Genomic DNA, 27697 nt, shown 5'->3' on the forward strand with positions numbered 1-27697 from the left:
TTCTGCAATGACAGTAATATAATCACATACACAATGGCAGGTTTCAATTAACCATATCAGTGCCAACGTTGCTGTGAGAAATGTGCAAAAAAAATCTGCTAAAAATGCGAGCGCCACTCACAGCGACTGTTATTTTTATAAAAAAAATTGGTACTGCTTTCCTAGCACGGCGCCCGTCTCATTGATTGTATGCCTTAAGTTTAAGGTACTTAAGGCATACAATCAACGCAATGGACCAGATTTTTTAATCTCATGGATCTTATGCATCCATTAGATGCATGAGATCCATGAGATAAAAAATTGTGAGCCCCCAATAACCATTGTTAACGCCACCAGCACTATCAATGCCAACCCGAAGCGTGGCGATCGCAGCGAGCCCGTGAGGGACGGCGGTACTCGTCCTCCGACCTTTTCATACCCCCACTACCCACGTCGGCGTGGAGTCGATTTTATATAGTGTGGCGAGCCACGGAGCCCGAAGTGTGGCGAGCCCCGCGAGGGGACGCGGACTACTTTACATGTATTCCGCGCCCCCTCGCGGGGCTCGCTGCGCTCGCCACGCTTCGGGCTCGGTACTATATAAAATCAACTCCATGCCGACGTGGATAGTAGGGGTATGAAAAGGTCAGAGGACACGTACCGCCGCCCCTCCCGGGCTCGCTGCGCTCGCCACGCTTCGGGTTGGCGTCAATAGTGGGGTGGCTCTAACAATGGGGGGGCCATTTCACCCATGAGGGGGGGTTAGCAATTAAAATTGGGGTTTTGGGGCCTTTTTACATTGATTCCAATGTAAAAATCTCGTTGATTGCGTCGATTGCATCATCTCATGCATCTTATGCCGCACAAACACATAAGATGCATGAGATGCTTGAGATATCAGCCCCACACATACAATCTAGATCGTGGGCGCCGTGCTAGGAAAGCAGTACCAAAAAATTTGCCGCAATGTTTTACCAAACTTTAATAAATTAACTTCAGAAAAGGATTCATATCCCTCGGCTTCGACCTTGGCATTTTTAGCGGATATTTTGAACATCGCTCGCAATAACGTTGGCACTCAAAGAGTTAACTAACCATTCAATGACTGCCGAGCGCTCACAATAAAGGTGTAGTACCTGTATGAGCCACTAGAGGGAGACTGTTGTCTCACAGTGAGTTGAAGTTGCAGTGTTTCTTGGCATTGCTATAACCAGTGGTTGTGACTTTAAGAAATACTGTATCACTTGCTGTAAATCCTTGAAGGGTAACCTATGGCTCACCAGCTGTTGTAGAACTACAAGCTCCAGCATGCTGAGAAATTCAGACTGGAATGCACTTTGCAATTGTAGCATTAGATAAATGAAGCAGAACAGCGCTGGGAATAATGTTGCAAACTATATATGATGTACATTGCTAATATTCACACTGTCATATACAGCATGTGTACTCACTGAGTGCAGAAATTCCGATAAACCCCGTGTATACATTTACAGCAGCCTATTAATAATGCAACAGGAGTGCCAGCGGCCAAATCCTGGCAGAAGAAATACAGGGTACCCTCCCATTACCACAGCTGCCCAGTGCCACTCACCCCTGCAAGCCTGCTGTCCTTTCCGACACTTGTCTCTCTAGTTAAAACTTTCAGGACATGCTGAGCCTTGTAGTTGTACAGCTACAGCAGGAGAGTCTCAGCTTGCCTCCATGTGTCTGTTGCAGGAGGATTACTATTTGTATGCTGGTGGTTTAGCCCACCCCTCCTCTGTGGGATCTGCTGCATACAGAGAGCACAGGGAGGGAGACAGCATCTAAATGACATTTCTGTGTGACTGACCAGCAGCTAAAGGCAATCTCGGGAATGGCATGTGCTGTCCCTATGAGGACACTGCCAGCTCCCCTCTGTGAGCACAGCTCACTGGCAATTTCAGAGCTTTCAAGACCTGTCAGCTCATCCCTCCCCCTCACATCTCCTCAGCCTCTCTCTGCCCCTGTTGTCTCCTCAGCCTCTCCATTAGCTTGGCTTACCCTGGGGAAAGAGAGATAGACCTTTAAGTCCCCATCCTTGCAGTTCCCTGGCGCTGCTGAGTCCAAGGATCCTCAGCCCTAGGATAAGCAGCTAGGTGGGGGCTTTAAGTGGAGGACCACCACTATTTGTAGATAGAGGACAGCTCTCCCATGGAGTGACTTTGCAAGGAACACTTTGGGAAGTGGTACAAGTTAATGCCACCATCACTGGGATGCTGAAGTCCACATTACTCCACCACTGCTTACAATCTGTATCCTTGCAGCCCTTGGACCAGTGCTGGCCACCTTCTTCCTTAAGTCCAAGCCATTGATGGGTCCTACAAGAGTCCAGGCTGCCTCCTCTAAGGACCAGCGCTTCTGGTAAGAGTCCTCAGAAAAGAATTTGGTGGCCCCCGGGTCTCCCTGTGCCTCTGCTGCTCTCCTGTCCCTGCCCTCCCCCTTTAGGAGAGGAGAGAGCCTTATATGGCCGGGGCTGGCTGTCACAGAGGGTGGTGCTGAAAGGACAGCTCCCTGAGATCCGGAGCCAGCAGCCACCTCTGGAGCTTCTCCTAGAGACCCCAAGCAGCAGTAGCCCTGTGGACCTATGGTGCAGTAGCCATGACCTGGAGGAGGACCACCACCAGACACTGGCAGGAAGCCCCTGAGATGCCCACAGCCGCACCATGAAGAGACAAAACGTCAGGACACTAGCTCTCATCATCTGCACCTTCACCTACCTGCTGGTGGGAGCCGCCGTCTTTGATGTCCTGGAGTCCGATGAGGAGACCACCGAGAAGAAGAAGCTGGAGGACAAGAGGAATGAGCTTCGGGGAAAGTATAACCTAACGGAGGAGAACTACAAGGAGCTGGAATGGGTGGTCCTGAAACTTAAACCTCACAAAGCCGGGGTGCAGTGGACCTTCGCTGGCTCTTTCTACTTTGCCATCACTGTGATCACCACCATAGGTAGGACCTCTGCTTTGTGGGGTGGCATCTGCATGAGGCGCTAATTACCACTTCATACTGTATGATGATACGTAATTCCGCAGGGCAGTGGCAGTGATGCATGTACATGCTTGGGTTACATACATGTATCATGCATACATGCCATAGGTATTGTGCCATCAGAGGCGTTTATACTGCAGGCTGCTGGACAAGTAGCTTCACATCCAATTCCTGGACAGCTTGTAGGAAACTTCAAGGTTTTCCAGGTCCCATGAGATGCTCGGTCAGCAGAAGATGGAATGGTTGCAGTCACTTAGTGACATGGTGTGTGTGTGTGTGTGTGTGTGTGTGTGTGACATATAGTGTATCTGGTGTTGTGTGTGTGTGTCTGTAACATTCCGTGTGTGTGTGTGTGTGACATGCAGTGTATGTGTGTGTCTGTGTGTGTGTGACATGCAGTGTGTGTGTGTGTGTGTGTGAGACATATAGTGTATCTGGTGTTGTGTGTGTGTGTGTGTGTGTCTGTAACATTCAGCGTGTGCATGTGTGACATGCAGTGTATGTGTGTGTCTGTGTGTGTGACATATAGTGGTGGTGGTGTTGTGTGTATGTGTGACATATAGTGTATCTGGTGTTGTGTGTGTGTGTGTCTGTGACATTCAGTGCTTGTGTGTGTGTACATGTCTCCCGTGTTATGTAAGTGCCCCCAACCTGTGTGCTGATGGGAATAACAAAGTAACAGGCTGATTCAGGAATAGTAGCTGCTACTGTATGTATATATATATATATATATATATATATATATATATATATACATAGTGAGGTTCTCTAGCACAGTGTAACAGATTAGACAGGAGCTGAGAAAGTAGAGTGCGATTAATTGGAGGAAAATAGAAAAATCTGTCAGCACTAAACCCCACCGGCCACTGTCACACATGGGGTGTGACATCTATTTCGGGTGGCAGAAGATGTTCAGAGAGAAGAAATTCCATAACTACAGTACATACTGTACAAAGCTCCATGTCAGGGGGGCATAGAAAGGCAGTAATTGGTGGCAGGCGGCATAGATAGGCAGCAGTAGGTGAAAGGGGGCATAGATAGACAGTAGTAGGTGGCAGGGTTATAGGTAGGCAGCAGTAAGGGGCAAGGGGGCATAGGTAGTCAGCAGTAGGTAGCAGGTGGCATAGGTAGGCAGCCGTAGGTGACAGGGGGCATATATAGGCAGTAGTAGGTGGCAGGTGGCATAGGTAGGCAGCAGTAGGTAGCAGGGAGCATAGGTAGGCAGCATGAGGTGACAGGGAGCATAGGTAGGCAGCAGTAGGTGGCAGGGGGCATAGGTGGGCAAATGTAGGGGCAGAGGGCAAAGGTAGGCAGCAGTAGGTGGCAGGGGGTATAGGTAGGCAGAAGTAGGTGGCAGAGGGCATAGGTAGGCAGAAATAGGTGGTAGGGGGCATAGGTAGGTGGCAGGGGGCATAGGTAGGTAGCAGTAGGTGGCAGGGGGGCATAGGTAGGCAGCAGCAGGTGACAGGGGCATAGGTAGGCAGCAGCAGGTGGCAGGGGGCATAAGTAGGCAGCAGTAGAGGGCAGCCTCTACAGCTTTTGGGCAACTACAAGTCCCAGCATGTGGTGCCATCCTCCGGGACTTGTGGTTCCACCACCATTAGGGAGGCAAAGGTTATCCTAATAGACAATGTGCATCACCACTTCCTAATAATGGCTTCTAATGTAGATTATGAATCGCGTGTACACAAGCAATTAGCAATTTACCAGCAACCAGGAGTATAATGAGGACAGGAGAGCATCTGTGGTACTGTATTGTAGAGTGCGGTAACAATGGAAGAGGATATGACAAAAAAAAACAACACTCAGAAAATGTATTACAAAAAATAGTGTATATATATATATATATATATATATATATATATACATATACATATACATGTACACTATATATGATGAAGAATGGTGCGCGTTTATAAGTTAGCGCAGAATAATGTTTCCATGAGTCCTGCAGATGTTCGGCCGGCAGTAAGTGGTGATTATGTATCTGACGTAGGTCCAGTGCTGGCCACTAAGCGTGACATGTACAATATATCACTAAGTATCAGCCATGGATAATGTGAAACAGAGCAATTCTCTCCAGTGCTACAGAAAATCTATATGTAAGAGTAACCTGCTAGTAATAGCACAAAAGACAAATAGATGTTCAATAAAAAGGTTATAGAAGGGGAAGGTTGGGGGTTGGGGGGGGGGGGTTATTGCAAAAATGCATTTCAGAGTCAGTTTATTGGGGGGGGGTCTGATTATAGCCCTGATGACTGAGCCCTTTTTAGAATGATAGCAGCCTCTATCTCTATCTGTATCCCTTACAGCTTGGTATAGTCATCTACTGAAGCCTGGAAAGCAAATCCCAAAGTCTGGTCGCAGGGCACATTTTGTTTGCAAATGGACAAAACCATGCTGCAGGTGGGGCAGATGTAATGTGCAGAGAGAGCTAGATTTGGGGCAGTTATTATGTTTCTGTGCAGGGTAAATACTGGCTGCTTTATTGTTACCCTGCAATTTAGACTTCAGTTTGAACACACCCCACCCAAATCTAACTCTCCCTGCACCTGTTACATCTGCCCCACCTGCAGCGCTTCATGGTTTTGTCCATTTGCAAACAAAATGTGCCCTGCCATCAAGTCTGAATTCGGTGGTGAAGTTCTTATAGGGATGTGCATGTGACCTGGAACCATCCCCTCGCGCCCTGCACCCCTGCAAACATGGCCTTCAGCGGTGTTGTTATATCATCAGTCCCGAGTTGTGTACATGTCATTGGAATACACCAGAAAGCTGCTTCCCGGGCCCGGTTGTGTCCAATCCACAGAGCACAGCCCAGCTGTGTCCTATCCCCGGGCAGGGGAAATAATCCTCTTTAGCTTGGAAGGAAACATCTCTAAACATGAAAATACACTTCCTAAATGAAGGCCGGCGCTGCGTTGCGTAACGGTACAGAATGGCTAAGCCGCCAGATTATAATGTTCCTATTAACCATGGAGGTAAAGTGCATGGTTCTATATTAACCCCAGGGGGATACAGGTCCAGGGGCCCTTAATCTGTGGGGGCCCATGACCATTACTGCAAATACTCACATTTGATAAAAGTGGCTAAAAGTTTGGGAGCTGCCCTGACAATCCTCTGCTCCCAGTGACCTCTTCCCAAAACACCAGCACCTGGTATGAATGATATAAGGTCCATAAGTCGACACTAGGGCTGTAGGTCGACATGGCTAAGGTTCACAGTCAAAAAGTCGATGTGAGTTTTTACCAGTGGTATGCGATGGGCGCCGTGCTAGGAAACAAGTACCGACTAGATAAAGGGGTACGTTAGAGCTCTGGGGCATTTCATTGGGTCTAATGGGGCTCTGGGCCGGTATATAAGGTCACAATGGGGCTCTGGGCCGGTATATAAGGTCACAATGGGGCTCTGGGCCGGTATATAAGGTCACAATGGGGCTCTGGGCCGGTATATAAGGTCACAATGGGGCTCTGGGCCGGTATAAAAGGTCACAATGGGGCTCTGGGCCGGTATATATGGTCACAATGGGGCTCTGGGCCGGTATATAAGGTCACAATTTGGCTCTGGGCCGGTATATAAGGTCACAATGGGGCTCTGGGCCGGTATTTAAGGTCACAATGGGGCTCTGGGCCGGTATATAATGTCACAATGGGGCTCTGGGCCGGTATATAAGGTCACAATGGGGCTCTGGGCCGGTATATAATGTCACAATGGGGCTCTGGGCCGGTATATAAGGTCACAATGGGGCTCTGGGCCGGTATATAAGGTCACAATGGGGCTCTGGGCCGGTATATAAGGTCACAATGGGGCTCTGGGCCGGTATATAAGGTCACAATGGGGTTCTGGGCCGGTATATAAGGTCACAATGGGGCTCTGGGCCGGTATATAAGGTCACAATGGGGCTCTGGGCCGGTATATTAGGTCACAATGGGACTCTGGGCCGGTATATAAGGTCACAATGGGGTTCTGGGCCGGTATATAAGGTCACAATGGGGCTCTGGGCCGGTATATAAGGTCACAATGGGGCTCTGGGCCGGTATATAAGGTCACAATGGGGTTCTGGGCCGGTATATAAGGTCACAATGGGGCTCTGGGCAGGTATATAAGGTCACAATGGGGCTCTGGGCCGGTATATAAGGTCACAATGGGGTTCTGGGCCGGTATATAAGGTCACAATGGGGCTCTGGGCCGGTATATAAGGTCACAATGGGGTTCTGGGCCGGTATATAAGGTCACAATGGGGCGCTGGGCCGGTATATAAGGTCACAATGGGGCTCTGGGCCGGTATATAAGGTCACAATGGGGCTCTGGGCCGGTATATAAGGTCACAATGGGGTTCTGGGCCGGTATATAAGGTCACAATGGGGCTCTGGGACGGTATATAAGGTCACAATGGGGTTCTGGGCCGGTATATAAGGTCACAATGGGGATCTGGGCCGGTATATAAGGTCACAATGGGGCTCTGGGCCGGTATATAAGGTCACAATGGGGCTCTGAATGGGCCCTGAGGTGTATAAAGGGGTATGAATAGTCCTAGGCAGGCATTTCATACATGTGCTTTGATGTATATAAGGGTATATAAGAGGCTGATTTATTTCAGTGGTTACACAACAGCCTGGAACTGCTGTTCGAATCACTCCCCTCGGGCACACCCCTGCCCTGGAATTTGAATATTAAAATGTGGTGGTAACCCTAACTGCCAGTCTGCTCCAATAGAGCCTAATGAGGCCACTCACACATGATTAGGACAGGGATCTTTTGGAATTTGTAAGGGTTGTTCATCTGAGAATGCAGTCATTTGAGCACCTGGGAAATCACTTGCCCCGCCCTTACCTATTACTCGACCAATCCACACAGGGTATTTCTGCAAAGCAAGTACAGTATGTCTGTGAGATGATCCTCTGCGTGCTGTCTTAGAAAAACTGCAAACAGATTTAATCATGAATATGATAGTGGCCTGGCTCACTCCGCGCAGGTACATGGCTGAGCGCCGCATTCCTCCCTGCTTTACATACTGTCGCGCAAGCTGAGCCGCGAGCGCACATGGCACGCATCAATGATAAACTTCATTCACTAATATCAGCTGTCATACGGGATAGATAGGGTGATGATTAATACACGTAAACGTTCCTCGAGAACTGCACTACATAATCATGAAAACTGCACAGAAGCATCCGGCAGTTTTTGAGATTAGCACGTTCAGACAGACAGACGCGTACGGGGACTTTAAGCTATGTAAGGATGGCACACATACACCCATGGGCATTTATGCGCCCGCCTCTGGCGTTATGTTGACAAGCTGAACTATGTAAAAACCCAGTTACGCCTCATCGGTGGGAAGTGTAGAAGCCACTGAGATACATAGGCCTACAGCACAGGATCTCAAACTCCATCCTCGGGACCCCACGCAGACCATGTTTTCCAGGTCACCTGTAGATTTTTAAAATGACAGTTGGTGACACACAGCGCACCTGGCGGGTGACCTGGAAAACGTGGACTGCGTGGGGACCTGAGGACCTGGTTTGACAACCACCGGTCTGCCCCACAGTATCTGGCATACTTGCTGGTACCTGGGACAGGTGCAGCGCAGTCACGTGTCCGGTAACCTCAGCTTTGTGGGTTTATGTGACATGACTGGCTGTGTAACAGTGGGAGTGTAACACACCTGTGTGTGGGACAGGGAGGGTAGAGGGAGTATTTGCTTGTGTCCTGTGCAGCTATACGTCCCCGACCGTTGTCCCCTCCTCTGTCTGTTCCTTTCCAAAAGGTACCAAATCCATTTCTCTGTCTCGGGCGGCGTTAACCTACTCGCTAGTCTCCTAATATACGCAGGTTAGTGACAGGTTTGAATCAGGCCCAATGTGTGTAGCTGTCTGGTGACCCCATGGGCTTGGTGACGCGTGATTGCAAACAGGTGATGCTCCCCTTGTACTTTATCTTGTGCTTGTTTAGCAGATGGCATTATTTATATATATTGCAGCAAATTCTGTTGCACGTTATGATTGTGATACACCGAACTGGGTATTTATAGAACAAAAGGTAGGAGGGCCCTGCTCACACGCTTACAATGTATGAACTCTCCCCATCCAACAATGGAAGACAGTTTCTGCATCAATTGTTTGCAAAGGCAAATGAAGGGGGGGGGGGGGGGGGGTCCAGTTGCCCTGTAAATACTTTAAAGGGTGTTAACACCCAGAACCCCTGAAAAGTCTATGGATTTGTGTGTTATCAGGGATCCGGCAGTCGGGGAGTTTTCCTCTCTTCTGTTCATATTCTACAAATATTATCTGGCAAAGTGCTGCTGGCGGGGTGCTAATTAAATAGCCCCGGGGGTCTATTAGCCTGCAGTAATTTACTGTGGCTAATTGAATTCCTCTCTAGACATCTTTTTTTTGCTACAGTTTTATAGTTCTGTCGTATTGTCATTTAACGTTTGGAATACCATGTTGTATAAGTATTGTTAGGTATAGTCACGCACTAATGATTTCCTTGGGGAGGAACGTAACACATAACAGCATATTGTATTTGGCGCGTTTCGTCTGGACCTTGCAGCGTATCCAGGCAGTAATATGTGCCTGTGTTTGCTCAGTTCCTACAGAGGTGCGAGCACAGACAGGAGACGTTATCCTGCTATAATATCCTGATACTGTATGTGCACAGCAGCATAGCGATACCTCTGAGACACTGTATAATCCTTCCATTCACACTGAGCCCTGGTTAGTTACTCCTCAGAGATGCAGGTGAGTGTTCCATCGTATGACTGAAGTTGCGTTTTATTATACACAGGCGGAATAGCGCCAAAGCATGTGGGTGTCTCAGTAGGAAGACCATCAGCTGCACCAGTAGCGGCTGCAGTCACCTCCGAATCAGACCCGTCAAGTGCAGCTATATAATTCCACATGCAGTAATGCATCATACTAGGTAACTAGGTCATGGTAATCTACTGGATCAGTCTGCCTTTTATACTAGGTAACTAGATCATGGTAATCTACTGGATCAGTCTGCCTTTTATACTAGGTAACTAGGTCATGGTAATCTACTGGATCTGTCTGCCTTTTATACTAGGTAACTAGGTCATGGTAATCTACTGGATCAGTCTGCCTTTTATACTAGGTAACTAGGTCATGGTAATTTACTGGATCAGTCTGCCTTTTATACTAGGTAACTAGATCATGGTAATCTACTGGATCTGTCTGCCTCTTATACTAGGTAACTAGGTCATGGTAATCTACTGGATCAGTCTGCCTCTTATACTAGGTAACTAGGTCATGGTAATCTACTGGATCAGTCTGCCTTTTATACTAGGTAACTAGGTCATGGTAATCTACTGGATCTATCTGCCTTTTATACTAGGTTACTAGATCATGGTAATCTACTGGATCAGTCTGCCTTTTATACTAGGTAACTAGGTCATGGTAATCTACTGGATCAGTCTGCCTTTTATACTAGGTAACTAGATCATGGTAATCTACTGGATCAGTCTGCCTCTTATACTAGGTAACTAGGTCATGGTAATCTACTGGATCAGTCTGCCTCTTATACTAGGTAACTAGGTCATGGTAATCTACTGGATCAGTCTGCCTTTTATACTAGGTAACTAGGTCATGGTAATCTACTGGATCTGTCTGCCTTTTATACTAGGTAAGTAGATCATGGTAAACTACTGGATCCGTCTGCCTTTTATACTAGGTAACTAGGTCATGGTAATCTACTGGATCAGTCTGCCTTTTATACTAGGTAACTAGGTCATGGTAATCTACTGGATCCGTCTGCCTTTTATACTAGGTAACTAGGTCATGGTAATCTACTGGATCAGTCTGCCTTTTATACTAGGTAACTAGATCATGGTAATCTACTGGATCTGTCTGCCTTTTATACTAGGTAACTAGGTCATGGTAATCTACTGGATCAGTCTGCCTCTTATACTAGGTAACTAGATCATGGTAATCTGTGTTGGGATCATTTGGTCTACAGCATTATGGTCGACAGTCATTAGGTGGACACCATTAGGTTGACATGTGAAAAGGTCGACATGGGTTTAGATCAAAAGGTCATTAGTTCGACATTGTCTAGGTTGACAGTCAAAAGGTTGACATCCGGTTTTTCAGTTTTTTTACCTGAATGTCAACACAGTCGACATGGACACAGTTTAAAGTGCACCGCCTCCCATGGCATCGCTCGCAATGCGTCGGGCTCGGTGCCTCGCTTCGCTCGGCACACTATTTTATTCTCCCACCATGCCCTAGTGGATGGTAGGGCATGAAATACCGCCTGTCGGCACATGTCGGCTCAAAAACAGTGAAAAACTCCATGTCGACATTTTGACTGTCGACCTAGACACTGTCGAACTAACGACCTGTCGAACTAACAACCTGTCAAACTAATGACCTTTCGATCTAGAACCATATCGACCTTTTCTCATGTCGACCTAGACCCATGTCGACCTAATGGTGTCGACCTAATGACTGTCGAACATAATGCTGTAGACCAAATGACCGCATCTCAGTAATCTACTGGATCATTCTGCCTTTGTATCCTGCGTACACAGACCCAGTCAGTAATTACCATGTTTACATTCTGGGGTTGGATAGATATTGATTACCATTATAACGATGGAATATTTACCAGCTCTTTCCTTATGTCTGACCACCTACTGTATATTGTTCAGTTAACGCTTTGTTGCACACTGTTATATATATATACATATACGACTGTGAATAATTAAAAGCAGCAGGTACACCTTGTAAAAAGGGCCTGATTCAGGTTCGTTAGCACAGCATAAATACACACAAATGGACAAAACCATGCTGTGCTGCAGAAGGGGCTGATGCAACACGTGCAGAGAGTTACATTTGGTTGTTTCAACTAAAATATCAATTGCAGTGTAAAAAGAAAGCAGCCAGTATTTACCCTGCACAGAAAATATATATATAACCCACCCACATCTATCTCTGCACGTGTTACATCAGCCATGTGAAAATCGCCAGAAACAAATGGTCGCCGCGCCGCTTTTCTGAGCATCTTCGCTTACGTGGTGGGGGTGGTTCAGGGACCGGTCCTGTGGGCTGATTTAGCCCTGGTCACAGCTGTGCGGTGTGTGATGCTCTGACTGACCGCTGTGTCCCAAACATGACTTACATCCAGCTATGAATAAACCAAGCAATGTATTTATATACCTACTATATACCAGTATGCCAGACATCTCAGTACCCCCCGCTGTCCATTCCTGGCCCCAGCTCTGACCTCTCCACCTGTTCCGCTCCGTCCTACCATCCCATCCCACTCCGCTACCCAACCCCCACCCCATCTGCCCTACAAACTCCTAGTGCACCTATAACTTTACTGAGTGTACGCGATAACTGGTAGCCACACAGCTATTGGTTGCTAGGGGCTTTACCTGCAAAAACAGCCAAAAACATCCTACATAAAAACAAAAAAACGTGTTTAGCTCTGCGGATTGGAGCTATCCAGGTCCTGGGTGACCCGTGGCGCCTCTTAGCTTGGCTATTATTATTACGTCATAATCACACTATGGCCGGCCGGTACGGTTAATCTGCACAGATACGCAGACATAATCCGCGACACGTCTGCGAGGTACGAGGCACACACGGTATAACACATCTATCACGGCTGTGTTTGACAGAACAGCATCAGAGAGCGAGTCTGTGCTGTGTAGTAATGGGAGTGTGGGGGGGGGGGGGGGGGGCAGGGGGAGTAAGTTGCTGTGGGCCAGATGCATTAAACTTCAAAAGTAATAGAGTAATGGAGAGTGATTAACAACCAGCCAATCAGCTCCTACCTGCCAGGTCACAGACTGTGTTTGAAAAATGTCAGGCCAGAGCTGATTGGTTGGTTGTTTATCACTCTACATTTTGTCACTTTTGAAGCTTAGTGCATCTGGCCCTGTGTGTGCATCCAGCGCTCGTTCTAAGGCCTCTGACCACGGCTGCAAACTGAAGTTCATTCTCCATGATTATCAGACGATATTGATGGAACATCGCTCCAAATACGTCTTACAGACCATTTACTACAGTGTTTGCAGCACAGAGACTGGACGTTCTACTGGTATTCGCTTCTTTCCGGGCAGGATGTACTAAGCCTTGAAAAGTGATAAAGTGGAGAGGGATAAAGTAGCAGCAATTTTGGGTGTAATTTTTTCCTATTAAAGGTAGATTTAGGTAGATAGATTGATAGATAGATAGATAGATAGATAGATAGATAGATAGATAGATAGATAGATAGATAGATAGATAGATAGATGTGGTATACAAATATATGGGATAGATAGATAGATAGATAGATAGATAGATAGATAGATAGATGGATGTGGTATAGATAGATAGATAGAAAGATATATAGATAGATAGATAGATAGATAGATAGATAGATAGATAGATGTGGTATAGATAGATAGATAGATAGATAGATAGATAGATAGATAGATAGATGGATGTGGTATAGATAGATAGATAGAAAGATATATAGATAGATAGATAGATAGATAGATAGATAGATAGATAGATAGATGTGGTATAGATAGATAGATAGATAGATAGATAGATAGATAGATAGATAGACAGACAGACAGACAGACAGAGAGATGTGGTATAGATAGGTAGATAGATAGATAGATAGATAGATAGATAGATAGATAAATAGATAGATGTGGTATAGATAGATAGAAAGATATATAGATAGATAGATAGATAGATAGATAGATAGATAGATAGATGTGGTATAGATAGATAGATAGATAGATAGGTAGGTAGATAGATAGATAGATGTGGTATAGATAGATAGATAGATAGATAGATAGATAGATAGATAGACAGACAGACAGACAGACAGACAGACAGGTGTGGTATAGATAGATAGATAGATAGATAGATAGATAGATACAGTAGGTAGGTAGATAGATAGATAGATAGGTAGGTAGGTAGATAGATAGATAGATAGATAGATAGATAGATAGATAGATAGATAGATAGATAGATAGATAGATAGATAGATAGATAGATAGCTGAGGTGCGTACACACGTACAGATTTTTCTGTCTGATCTATCTGGTGGGAAAAAAAACCAGGAAATGTATGGGAGCAACTGACAATCAAAAATGTCCACCCAAATGCAGGAAAACAGAAAAAAATATCTGCTTTGATAAATTTGTAAATGATTTAAACAATTTGTCTGACCGATCACTGTCTGTTTTCAAGTGTTTGGGAACAATTTTCTGATTGTCAGTTGCTCCCATACATTTCCAGGTTTTTGTTCCCACCAGATAGATCAGACAGAAAAATCTGTACATGTGTACGCACCTATAGATAGATGTGGTATGTATAGATAGATAGATAGATAGATAGATAGATAGATAGATAGATAGATAGATAGATAGACAGACAGGTGTGGTATAGATAGATAGATAGATAGATAGATAAATAGATAGATAGATAGATAGATAGACTGATTCCCTCTATATAGTGCATTGTACTGATTCCCTCTATATATATAGTATACTGATTCCCTCTATATGGTGCATTGTACTGATTCCCTCTATATAGTGCATTGTACTGATTCCCTCTATATATATAGTATACTGATTCCCTGTATATAGTGCATTGTACTGATTCCCTCTATATAGTGCATTGTACTGATTCCCTGTATATAGTGCATTGTGCTGATTCCCTGTATATAGTGCATTGTACTGATTCCCTGTATATAGTGCATTGTATTGATTCCCTGTATATAGTGCATTGTACTGATTCCCTCTATATGGTGCATTGTACTGATTCCCTCTATATAGTGCATTGTACTGATTCCCTCTATATAGTGCATTGTACTGATTCCCTCTATATAGTGCATTGTACTGATTCCCTCTATATAGTGCATTGTACTGATCCCCTCTATGTAGTGCATTGTACTGATTCCCTGTATATAGTGCATAGTACTGATTCCCTGTATATAGTGCATTGTACTGATTCCCTCTATATAGTGCATTGTACTGATTCTCTCTATATAGTGCATAGTACTGATTCCCTGTATATAGTGCATTGTACTGATTCCCTCTATATAGTGCATTGTACTGATTCCCTCTATATAGTGCATTGTACTGATTCCCTGTATATAGTGCGTTGTACTGATTCCCTCTATATAGTGCATTGTACTGATTCCCTCTATATAGTGCATTGTACTGATTCCCTCTATATAGTGCATTGTACTGATCCCCTCTATGTAGTGCATTGTACTGATTCCCTGTATATAGTGCATAGTACTGATTCCCTGTATATAGTGCATTGTACTGATTCCCTCTATATAGTGCATTGTACTGATTCCCTCTATATAGTGCATTGTACTGATTCCCTCTATATAGTGCATTGTACTGATTCCCTCTATATAGTGCATTGTACTGATTCCCTGTATATAGTGCATTGTGCTGATTCCCTGTATATAGTACGTTGTACTGATTCCCTGTATATAGTGCATTGTACTGATTCCCTGTATATAGTACGTTGTACTGATTCCCTGTATATGGTGCATTGTACTGATTTCCTCTTTATGGCGCATTGTAGTAATTCCCTCTATATGGTGCATTGTACTGATTCCCTCTATATAGTACATTGTATTGATTCCCTCTAGATAGTTCACTGTACTGATTCCTTCTATATAGTGAATTGTACTGATTCCCTGTATATAGTGCACTGTACTGATTCCTTCTATATAGTGCATTGTACTGATTCCCTCTATATAGTGCACTGTACTGATTCCCTGTATATAGTGCATTGTACTGATTCCCTCTATATAGTGCATTGTACTGATTCCCTCTATATGGTGCATTGTACTGATTCCCTGTATATAGTGCATTGTACTGATTCCCTCTATATGGTGCATTGTACTGATTCCCTCTATATAGTGCATCATACTGATTCCCTCTATATAGTGCATTGTACTGATTCCCTCTATATAGTGCATTGTACTGATTCCTCTATATGGTGCATTGTACTGATTTCCTCTTTATGGCGCATTGTAGTAATTCCCTCTATATGGTGCATTGTACTGATTCCCTCTATATAGTACATTGTATTGATTCCCTCTAGATAGTGCACTGTACTGATTCCTTCTATATAGTGAATTGTACTGATTCCCTGTATATAGTGCACTGTACTGATTCCTTCTATATAGTGCATTGTACTGATTCCCTCTATATAGTGCACTGTACTGATTCCCTGTATATAGTGCATTGTACTGATTCCCTCTATATAGTGCATTGTACTGATTCCCTCTATATGGTGCATTGTACTGATTCCCTCTATATAGTGCATTGTACTGACTCCCTCTATATAGTGCATTGTACTGATTCCCTCTATATGGTGCATTGTACTGATTCCCTCTATATATAGTGTACTGATTCCCTCTACATAGTGCATTGTACTGACTCCCTCTATATAGTGCATTGTACTGATTCCCTCTATATAGTGCATTGTACTGATTCCCTCTATATAGTACATTGGATTGATTCCCTCTATATAGTACATTGGATTGATTCCCTCTATATAGTGCACTGTACTGATTCCTTCTATATAGTGCATTGCACTGATTCCCTGTATATAGTGCATTGTACTGATCCCCTCTATATAGTGCATTGTAATGATTCCCTCTATATGGTGCATTGTACTGATTCCCTCTATATAGCTCATTGTACTGATTCCCTCTATATACTGCAGTGTACTGATTCCCTATATATAGCGCATTGTACTGATTCCCTCTATATGGTGCATTGTACTGATTCCCTCTATATAGCTCATTGTACTGATTCCCTCTATGTAGTGCATTGTACTGATTCCCTGTATATAGTGCGTTGTACTGATTCCCTCTATATGGTGCATCGTACTGATACCATCTATATAGTGCATCGTACTGATTCCCTCTATATAGTGCATTGTACTGATTCCCTATATATAGCGCATTGTACTGATTCCCTCTATATAGTGCATTGTACTGATTCCCTCTATATAGTTCATTGTACTGATTCCCTCTATACAGCGCATTGTACTGATTCCCTCTATACAGCGCATTGTACTGATTCCCTCTATCTAGTGCATTGTACTGATTCCCTCTATATAGTGCATTGTACTGATTCCCTCTATATAGTGCATTGTACTGATTCCCTCTATATAGTACATTGGATTGATTCCCTCTATATAGTACATTGGATTGATTCCCTCTATATAGTGCACTATACTGATTCCTTCTATATAGTGCATTGCACTGATTCCCTGTATATAGTGCATTGTACTGATTCCCTGTATATAGTGCATTGTACTGATTCCCTGTATATAGTGCATTGTACTGATTCCCTGTATATAGTGCATTGTACTGATTCCCTGTATATAGTGCATTGTACTGATTCCCTGTATATAGTGCATTGTACTGATTCCCTCTACATGGTGCATTGTACTGATTCCCTCTATATGGTGCATTGTACTGATTCCCTGTATATAGTGCATTGTACTGATTCCCTCTACATGGTGCATTGTGCTGATTCCCTCTATATAGTGCATTGTACTGATTCCCTCTATATAGTGCATTGTACTGATTCCCTGTATATAGTGCATTGTACTGATTCCCTGTATATAGTGCATTGTACTGATTCCCTCTATATGGTGCATTGTACTGATTCCCTGTATATAGTGTGTTGTACTGATTCCCTCTATATGGTGCATTGTACTGATTCCCTCTATATGGTGCATTGTACTGATTCCCTCTATATAGTGCATTGTACTGATTCCCTCTATATAGTGCATTGTACTGATTCCCTCTATATAGTGCATTGTACTGATTCCCTCTATATAGTACATTGTACTGATTTCCTGTATATAGTGCATTGTGCTGATTCCCTGTATATGGTGCATTGTACTAATTCCCTCTATATGGTGCGTTGTACTGATTCCCTCTATATGGTGCGTTGTACTGATTCCCTCTATATGGTGCGTTGTACTGATTCCCTCTATATGGTGCATTGTACTGATTCCCTCTATATAGTGCATTGTACTGATTCCCTGTATATAGTGCGTTGTACTGATTCCCTGTATATAGTGCGTTGTACTGATTCCCTGTATATAGTGCGTTGTACTGATTCCCTTATGTAACAATGTGTGTCACATCCAGGTTCACCTACTTCTTGAGCAGTGGTCCCGAGGGGGGATAAAGGCCGTTCTCCTGCTTGTATAATCTCTCCCTGTCACTGGGTCGTACCGCACTGATAAATATAGGAACACAATACTCTGCCATACACAATGATGGGCCTAATTGAGACCGGATCACAGGGCACATTTTTTAGAAAATTAGCAAAACCATGCTGCCCTGCAGGTGGGGCAGATGTAACATGTGCAGCGCTGTGAAATCACCGGATAAATGGTCAACGAACCATTTATCGTGAGGTCTGAGTGAGCCCCCACTAAGGACACCTGGGGGCCCAGGACCACCTGCTCATGTCTCCTTATCCTGTAGCAACTGGCCCAGTCCTCCCCCAGGGGTTCCTGGCTTACAGATAACTGTTCGCTGCCTCTAATCCTATCGTTCTCTCCTATTATCAGGTTTACGCTGTGTAACATCGTTACGGGGATTTCATTGAACGCGTGTAATTGCTTGATGAAATTTAAGCTGGGCTTGATAATAGAACCTATACACATCGTAGTCCCATGCCTCAGCAACACAGGACAGGCCATGGGCCCAATTCAGTCCTGCTCGCTAAGCTGCGTATATCCGCGACCGGATTCGGACCTGTACAATGTATAAGGGTCATACAGCGGCCATTTGGGGCTTATTAGCTGTTTTATTGCAGCAGTAGATGATACCTTTTTCTTTAGTTCTAGAAGTTTGGCCTAACGATATCATTATTCAGCAGGTAACCCCAATGCAGATACGACAATGGGTGCAGCGTGTGAGGTGCGTACGGGCCCCTCCCATACATTTTTCACACTTTTTTCCCTCAGATAACTTGTCTGCGATGCATAAATTGGCACCGTGCAAGGGTATGCATCCCACTAATTGGGGGTTCATGTCGACATAGACAATCTCAATGTCGACCTTTTTGTATGTTGCCCATGTCAACCTAGTCGACATTTTAAATGTGTCACCCTTTTAACTGTTGAACAATAGTGGTCGACCTAATTACTAATGACCCACTTCCCTGCGTTTCTGTATCACTGCTTGCTCACTCTCCTGTGCATCACTGATACTGGTGGGAGGAGTCTGTGCATCACTGATACTGGTGGGAGGAGCCTGTGCATTACTGACACTTGTGGGAGGAGCCTGTGCATCACTGATACTGTCAGGAGGAGCCTGTTCATCACTGACACTGGTGGGAGGAGCCTGTCCATCACTGACACTGGTGGGAGGAGCCTGCACATTACTGATACTGGTGGGAGGAGCCTGTGCATCACTGATACTGGTGGGAGGGGCCTGTGCATCACTGATACTGGTGGGAGGAGCCTGTCACAGCTTGCAGAAAGCATTGAATATACCCCTATATGGGGAAGTACCGCCAGTGACCGCTTCACCTCAACTACACACCACTCTACGGACCAAATTACTCCTTAACAGAAAGTGAAACCAAAATGATGTTTCTTCCTGGATATGGAGAGAGGGCGCTGTGAGGACAGAGATTGGAGGTAGGAGCAGATAGGGACTAAACCGTCATTTTGATGGTCTTATAACTAGTGTTACATATTATTATAGAAGTGGTGTACTGTAGGTGTTCTGACTAGAGATGAGCGGGTCGGATTCCACGGAATCCGAACCGCTCCGAACACTGCCGGCCCAATGACCCGCTTTGTTCAGAAACCCGAGCGCGGCCGAAGCTGGCGTCAGTTTCTTGCAAGATGCTGAGTCTATAAACGATTGGCGTCCCAAGAATTTGGCGCCATTCCACAGTCACGCTTCATGCTGTGCACAGCTCTGTTCGCAGCAGTGGCGGGCTTCTGGGGCGTTGTGCACTGGGCTGTTTTAAACTTTAACTGAGGGTTGTTGTGCAGACTGCAGAGGGGTGCTGTCTGCTGTGCATCTCAGAGTCATCTCAGAGTCAGACAGAGGGTGCTGTGCAGTGCAGACAAAGGGGTGTTATGCAGTGCAGACAGAGGGGTGTTGTGTGCAGTGCATGCAGAGTCAGACTGCAGAGGGGTTTGGCACTGGGCTATTTAACTTGAACTTGTACTTGTCAGCATCAATCACTCAGAGACATCATCATTAGTGTGCAGAGGGGTGTTATGCAGTGCAGACAGAGGGGTGTTGTGTGCAGTGCATAAAGACTGTAGAGGGGGTTGGCACTGGGGGGTTTAACTTAAGGCCCCCATACACTAGCCGATTTTGGTCAGATTTCAGCCAGATCAGTCGGATCTGGCCGAAATCGGACCAAAATCGGCTAGTTTTGATGTCCCCTCAGATCCGATGCGCGGTCCCGTGCGCATCGGATCTGCGACGGGTGGTCGGACCTGCTGCACGTCCGACCACCCGACTTGGGACCTAGTGGGGCGGCGCGGCGGTGGAGGGAGCAGGGGGGGCTGGGGACGCTGCGGGGGACACGTCTGTGTCCCCCGCTGCTGGGGACGCTGTCTGTGCGGCGAGAAGGTAGAGGGAGCAGGGGGGGCTGGAGACGCTGCGGGGGACACAGGCTGCATAGAGCCGGGCAGGGGGAGCCGGCCGGGAGCTGTCAGTAATGAATAAAAAAAAAGCCCATACAATGAATGGGCAGCCTGTGATTGGCTGCTGAGCGCTCTCTCAGCCAATTGCTGACTGGCTGAGAGAGCGCTCAGCCAATCACAGGCCGCCCATTCATTGTATGGGCTTTTTTTTTTTATTCATTACTGACAGCTCCCGGCCGGCTCCCCCTGCCCGGCTCTATGCAGCCTGTGTCCCCCGCAGCGTCTCCAGCCCCCCCTGCTCCCTCTACCTTCTCGCCGCACAGACGCTGTCCCCCGCAGCGTCCCCAGCAGCGGGGGACACAGACGTGTCCCCCGCAGCGTCTCCAGCCCCCCCTGCTCCCTCTACCTTCTCGCCGCACAGACGCTGTCCCCCGCAGCGTCCCCAGCCCCCCTGCTCCCACCTCTTAGCCCCCCCCCCCTGCTCCCCGGGTTTTTTACATGTGATAAATCGAGACGATTTATCACATGTAAAAAATGGCACATCAAGTGCCAATCTAATCAAGCTCCCCCGGGGAGCAGCCGGGGAAGCTCAGGGGGAAGTCGGGGGCGACTTGTCCTAAGGACAAGTCGCCCTAGTGTATGGGGGCCTTTAAACTTGAACTTGTTATCATCTATCACTCAGTCATCATTACATTAGTGTGCAGAGGGGTGTGGTGCAGACTGCAGAGGGGTGCTGTGCAGTGCAGACAGAGGGGTGTTGTGCAGTGCAGGCAGAGGTATGCTGTGCAGTGCAGACAGAGGGGTGCTGTGCAGTGCAGACAGTGCAGAGGGGTGTTGCGAACTTGTGCAGTGAAGACTATATACCATATATACTACTGTCAGAAGAAGTAGAACAAGTACCGTGTGTGATTGTTCTGCATCCACGGTGTTATCACAGGGCTGTAAATAAAAAAAGAAAGACAATGTAAAAATCTATTTTGCTGTTCTTTATTTTTTTTGCTGTATACTGCACGTCTTTAATTATTCATTCTTTGTGTGTACTGCACCCATAGTATATACTGTGAGAAGGTGGGTGGGTGATTGTTATACAAGCTGTGCATTAAAAACAAATTACATTTTAAAAATCCTAATCAATTTTTCTCGTTAGCATAGTTATCTAGCTACCTCGGTGCAACCTTTTGCAATAAAAACAATATTGTGAGGTGTAAAGTGGTCAAACTTGTCTGGAAAGGGCTGGAAATTAATGTTATTAAGGTTAATATTACTCTAGGGACAAAAAAAACACAAAAATACAGATGTAGCCTGGCTCATCTTTGCTGGGGATGGCGATTCTACCGCCATCCCCCGCCAGCGTCTCGCTACCGCCAGGGGCGCGCGCAGAGCTTGGCGGGGGGTCCCCGCTGCTTCACCCCGCCGTCCCCACCAGTCACCCTCTCCGCCCGACCCCCCCGAACTGGGCAGCATCTCCCTGAAGCGGAGACATGCAGGGAGATGCTTCCCAGCCGCCGTGATACTTGGACATGCGTCCCAGTCTCTATCGCCAGTGCTCGCCAGTGAAAGGGATCTTGCGGGTGCCGGCCAAGGATGAGAGGTGCTACATCTGTACGTGATTTGGGCATTTTTTGACCGTTTTTCAAAAAAATCCAAATCCAAAACTTTTCACCGCCGCTCGACAAAGCCAAATCCAAGTCTCGGCAACGAATCCAAATCCAACCCTTTGGTCCCGGCGCTCATCCCTAGTTCTGCCAGGATTATGAATCTCACCATAATACTCGGTATTCTCAGATAAGCAACACTGTGGTATGGTTGGAAAAGTTGCAAAGGGGTTAATATAATAAGCTAATGGATCGGTGCCAAGTGCTGAAGAGCGGGCACCAGCTGCGGAATCTAACCCCTGACTGCTGACGCATCACAGCCGGCAGGGAGTGGACGGTAGGGAGCGGGCGGTGAGTTTGATACTGAGATTGTGTCAATGAGCCAAATAATATCGTAGTGAGATATTAAATGCTGTATAAATATTATAGGCTGATTCCGACTATATTATAGGCCTGATTATGACTATATTATAGGCCTGATTATGACTATATTATAGGCCTGATTACGACTATATTATAGGCCTGATGTTGGCGGGTTTGCGGTCGATCTTGATGGATTTGATATCGGGCTTAATCGATGTTGGTCTTCCAGGGCCAGAACACACATTTGCTAACATTTAAAAAATGAATCCCAACATCGATTAAGATATATTTTAAAGTGATCAACATCGACCATAAAAGGACCAGCATTGACTGCTGAGAAGTTATGGAAATGGGACTACAAACTCCTCCCCGTGTGTTGCAATTGTATGCCCGAAAGTTCCGCTTTTAGCGCCCATGCACATTATCATAGCGATTGGTGCGTGCTTATTCGCCACCATGAGTGGCACCGTAGAAACCACAGCGCTGGTGCAGTTCCCCGTCTGACTACAGCCTCCTGCCGCTGGGAACGCACCTGCTACATTGTGTTACATTGCTGACCTTTATCTGTGCGCAGCTGGCACCGCCAGTCACACCTTGTAATCACACACTGGTGGCACCCGAGGCGCACATTTATAATATGCCACTCTGACATTGCTCCTGGACTTGGCAGATGATACTGACACATGTGTAAGAGAATAGAAATGGATCAATGTAAATCTCTGTATTGCACGGCAGTCACTGGAATGCTATCTGTATTGTATGGAAATAACGTGTGCTATATTTTATGGCAGTCATTGGAATTTCTGTGTATTGTACGGTGGTCATGAGGTGTTCTATTGTATGCTGATCAGTAGGATGCTCTTTATATAATGTGGTGGTGACTGGGATACTCAGAGTGACCACCATATATGTGGAATGTATGATGGTCTTTATATTATACAGGGTATGCGTTCAGTACTGTATAGCAACATTTAAGATGCTCTCTGTATTGTATGACATTCACTAAGAACCTCTCTTTATTACAGTATGTGTTGATCCCTATGTTGTATTGTGTGGAAGTCACTAAGATGCTCCCTGAAGTGCATTACCTTCTTTTGGATACTCTTTATTTTGTATGGTGGTCAAAAGATGCATTCGGCATTGTATGGTGGTGTCCCCCAGTATGTTTTCTGTATTGTTCAAGAGTCACTCGGGTGCTCTCTGTATTGTAATGCATGCACTAGGATGCCGCATTCAGCACAAGAGAAGTGGCCCTACAGTATATCTAGCATACGGAACAAGGAATTAGTACTCTGCAGATTATGGGATGACAAGAAGAAAGTACAACAGGCAGTTAGTGCAGAGACGTTCTTCCCATCCACACAGACAAGTCTGACATCACAAGCGCACGGCGTATGTAGGTGATGTCACACCCTGCAATAATGGAAAGTCCAGATGCCAGGTTCATCGGGCGTCTGAGAAGACATGGAGGAAAGTTATAGATAGCGCTGGAGGACCGAGGATCATTGCTGACTCATCCGGCAGGGAAATCATTGCGCACGTCAGGCTGCACATTGAACATTTCTTATAAATTAGCTGTAATATTCTGTTTATAGACTTGATGTTAGATTACTGGAACGGATGCATTTATTACAGTCCTACAGTAATTGTACCCAGCAGAGGTACACAGATACTGGACGTCCTTACTAATCTGATGGGAAATATATTACACAGTATGGGCCTTATTCTAGTTGTCTCGCGTTCGCACCGGGGAACAATGTTTTTGGTCTGCACATGTGCATACACTGGGTGTGAGCTGGTATGGGGGACTGCTAGTTTGCTGTCCCGTTTGCACCTACCAGTGCGGGTGGTGGGCGTGGGTCGACAGCGACGGGCTGCACCCATGGCAACACCCAGCATTTCATGGGTGTTCACAAGGATGCCAATGGATGTTTATGCAAAAAATCCATTCGCAGCCGTGCGGGGAACTCGGCGAGCGAGGGGGGGCGAGCGGCTGTGAGAGCGGCGGGCGTTGTATAATCCACACGCAGCGCCGCAAAATTCGCAGCATTGTGTGCGGACCAGAATAAGGTCCCATAAATCCAATGGCAACGGTAAATATCATTTATCACTTAATATCTTATATAATATAATGGTAAATCTAAAAATGAGAATTTGTCAACTCTCTCCCCAGATCTGCCCCGCGGCCGAGGGGGACAAATTTACCTCCATTTGCAGCATTTGGTACAGCGCATAGTACATTTAAAAAAAAAAAATTGGGAGGGGGTATGACCACGTCCCCTACAATATGGCCGCACCCCAGCGCACTTGACCAACACTACACTCGGCTGCCCATGCTGGCATTCTATTTGGGTTGGGATCATTGGGTCTACAGCATGATGGTCGACAGTCAATAGTTGATACCATTAGTTGATACCATTAGGTCGACATGGGTGTAGGTCGACATGAGAAAAGGTTGACATGGTTCTAAGTTGAAAGGGCATTAGTTCGACAACGTCTATGTCGACAGTCAAAAGGTCGACATGGGGTTTCTCACTGTTTTTTTTTACCTGAATGTCAACACAGTCGACATGGGCACAGTTTCAAGTGCACCGCATCCCCTCGCATTGCTCGCTGCGCTCCCTATGCGTCGGGCACGGTGCCTCGCTGCGCTCGGCACACTATTTTATTCTCCCACCACGCCCTAGTGGATGATGGGCATGAAATACCGCCTGTCGGCACATGTCGGCTCAAAAAACAGTGAAAAACCCCATGTCAACCATTTGACTGTTGACATTGTCGAACTAATGACCTGTCGAACTAATGACCTTTCGACCTAGAATCCTGTCAACCTTTTCCTATGTCGACCTAGACCCATGTTGACCTTTTCGCATGTCGACCTAATGGTGTCGACCTAATGACTGTCGACCATCATGCTGTAGACCATGTGACCAGATCTAAATCCATTCGAGAGCATCGAGCTCATTACCTTTTACACGTGGCAATATACTGAGGACATCTTCAGTTCAGGCAGTTTATTGGGGATGACAATTGCAAAGCGTTGCCTAACATCCTATTATGTCACATCCAATTTGCAGCAGAACAAAAGTGTATTTGTACAGCAGTAAATCCAGGTCACCGCGCTCCGTCTCTCTATACAGAGTCTTCTTTTGCTTTTCTATCTTTTTGTCGGAACATTTTGATGGAACCAAGTTCTTTTACAATTCACTGCTGATTTTGGGGAATCAAATCTCAAGTGCGCAGCCAAATGCGCCCTGGCTCGTATATAGCCATAGCGTCTGCATTGTGTACACACAGTCCTGCAACCTCATCGCTCATTATTAAGGGACATCCGCTGAAGGGGAACTGACAGCTAGGCCCCAACATCCTTTTTTATTAATTAACTTAATTACCTCTCAGAGCACATTCCCAACTGGTCATTTGTTCTCTGTGGATGGGATCAGTTATGCAGCTAAAATGTTTTGATAAATTATTAATAGCTCAGACTGACTTATCCGAGGCACTGAGCGTAGCTGATGCCAAACCACAGAGCCTAGAGATTGTCAGGGCACACAGGTACAAATGTGAACCAGCGGCTGAACATACGAGTGGTGGGCCCAGGTGCAAATATAGGATTTGGGCTCCCCCTCTGACCACCCCACAGGGAGAGGGTGATGGGGTGAGGCAAAGGGTAATGGGGAAGGCAGGGAGTAATGGGGGAGAAAGTGGATTACAGGGATGACAGGGAGAGACAGTGTGTGGCAAAGGCTGACAGGGAGAGGCAGTAAATGACAACAGGAGGGTGATGGCAGAGAGTGGGAGGGAGAGGCAGTGGTTGACGGGAGGTAGTGGGAGACTCGGGATGCAGATGGGGACAGGAAGAGGCAGTAGGTGATTTGAGAGACAAAGGATGACACAGAGAAGCAGTGGGTGATAACAGGAGATGTAGTAGGTGACAGGGGCAGAGGGTGACCGCGGGAGGCAGTGGGTGACAGCAGGAGGCAGTGGTTGTCAAAGTGTGACAGGTAGAGGCCGTGAGTGATGGGAAGATGCAGTAGATGACAACAGCAGGCAGCGCACGGCAGAGGGTGGGAGGGAGAGGCAGTGGTTGATGGGAGGTAGTGAGTGATTCTGGATGCAGGTGGTGACAGGAAGAGACAGTAGGGGATTTGAGAGACAAAGGGTGAAAGGGAGAGGCAGAGATTGATGGGGAGAGGCAGAAGATGACAGTGGGTGGCAGAGGGAGGCAGATGGGAGAGGTAGGCAGTGTTGGGTGACTAGTAGGCAGGTGGTGACAGCAGGAGGCAGTGACTGACAGGATGCAGGAGGCATAGGCATCGGAGGTAGAGGAGTGGGTGACATCGGGATGCAGTGGGTGGCTGAGGTTGATAGGGAGAGGCAGTGAGTGATTGGGGAGCATTTAAAAGCGTGGTGGTAAAGTGAGCGTACACTGCACTGCCTGAGTGATCTACTGTCCATTAACCCCTTCCCGACATATGACGTACATGTACGTCATATGACGGTTGCGGGGGAATCAAGCCAGCTCACGGAGTGAGCTGGCTTGAAAGAGAGCAGGTAATGGCTGTATATTACAGCCAGGTACCTGCTCTCACTGCCACGAGCGGCGAGTTCGCCGATCGTGGCCGTTTAACCCTTTAAGCACCGCGGGCAAAGCGCCCGCAGTGCTTAAATAGCTGATCGGAGGGGGGGCGCCCCCCTCCGGCGCCGATCGGGGCCCCCCGCGGCGAGATCGGAGGGTGCCGATCGGTTGCCATGGCAGCCAGGGGTCTAATGTAGACCCCTGTGCTGGCCATGTCAGCATTCCTATTACATCCTGCCTGAGGCAGGATGTAATAGGAAGTGCTGAAAATCACTATGTTCAGCCATAGAGCTCTATGGCTGAACCTAGTACAGGCGATCGCGCCCCCTAGTGGTCAAGTACACTAGGGGGCCTTGTAGTAAAAGTAAAAAAAAAAAAAAAAAGTTAAAAAAAAAAAAAAAAAAATATTAAAAGTTCAAATCACCCCCCTTTCCCCATTTCACAAATAAAAATAAATAAAAAATAAAAAAAATAAACATATTTGGTATCGCCGCGTTCCTAAAAGTCCGATCTATTAAAATATAACATTAGTTATCCCGC

At 46.2% G+C, this 27697-nt stretch overlaps 1 protein-coding gene across 1 annotated transcript in view; it reads left to right on the forward strand.

Annotated features, from left to right (window-relative positions):
* Positions 1-1760: 1760 nt before the first annotated feature.
* Positions 1761-27697, forward strand: part of KCNK3 (potassium two pore domain channel subfamily K member 3) — a 69018-nt gene continuing 43081 nt past the window's right edge. Inside the window, exon 1 of the mRNA XM_083178856.1 lies at positions 1761-2946. Coding sequence (XP_083034982.1) covers positions 2664-2946 — 283 coding nt within the window. The 5' untranslated portion in view covers positions 1761-2663. The remainder of the gene's footprint in view (positions 2947-27697) is intronic.

The sequence above is a fragment of the Crinia signifera genome, chromosome 3 (genome assembly GCF_055691185.1).
Source record: "Crinia signifera chromosome 3, ASM5569118v1, whole genome shotgun sequence".
In the NCBI taxonomy this organism is placed as follows: Eukaryota; Metazoa; Chordata; class Amphibia; order Anura; family Myobatrachidae; genus Crinia; species Crinia signifera.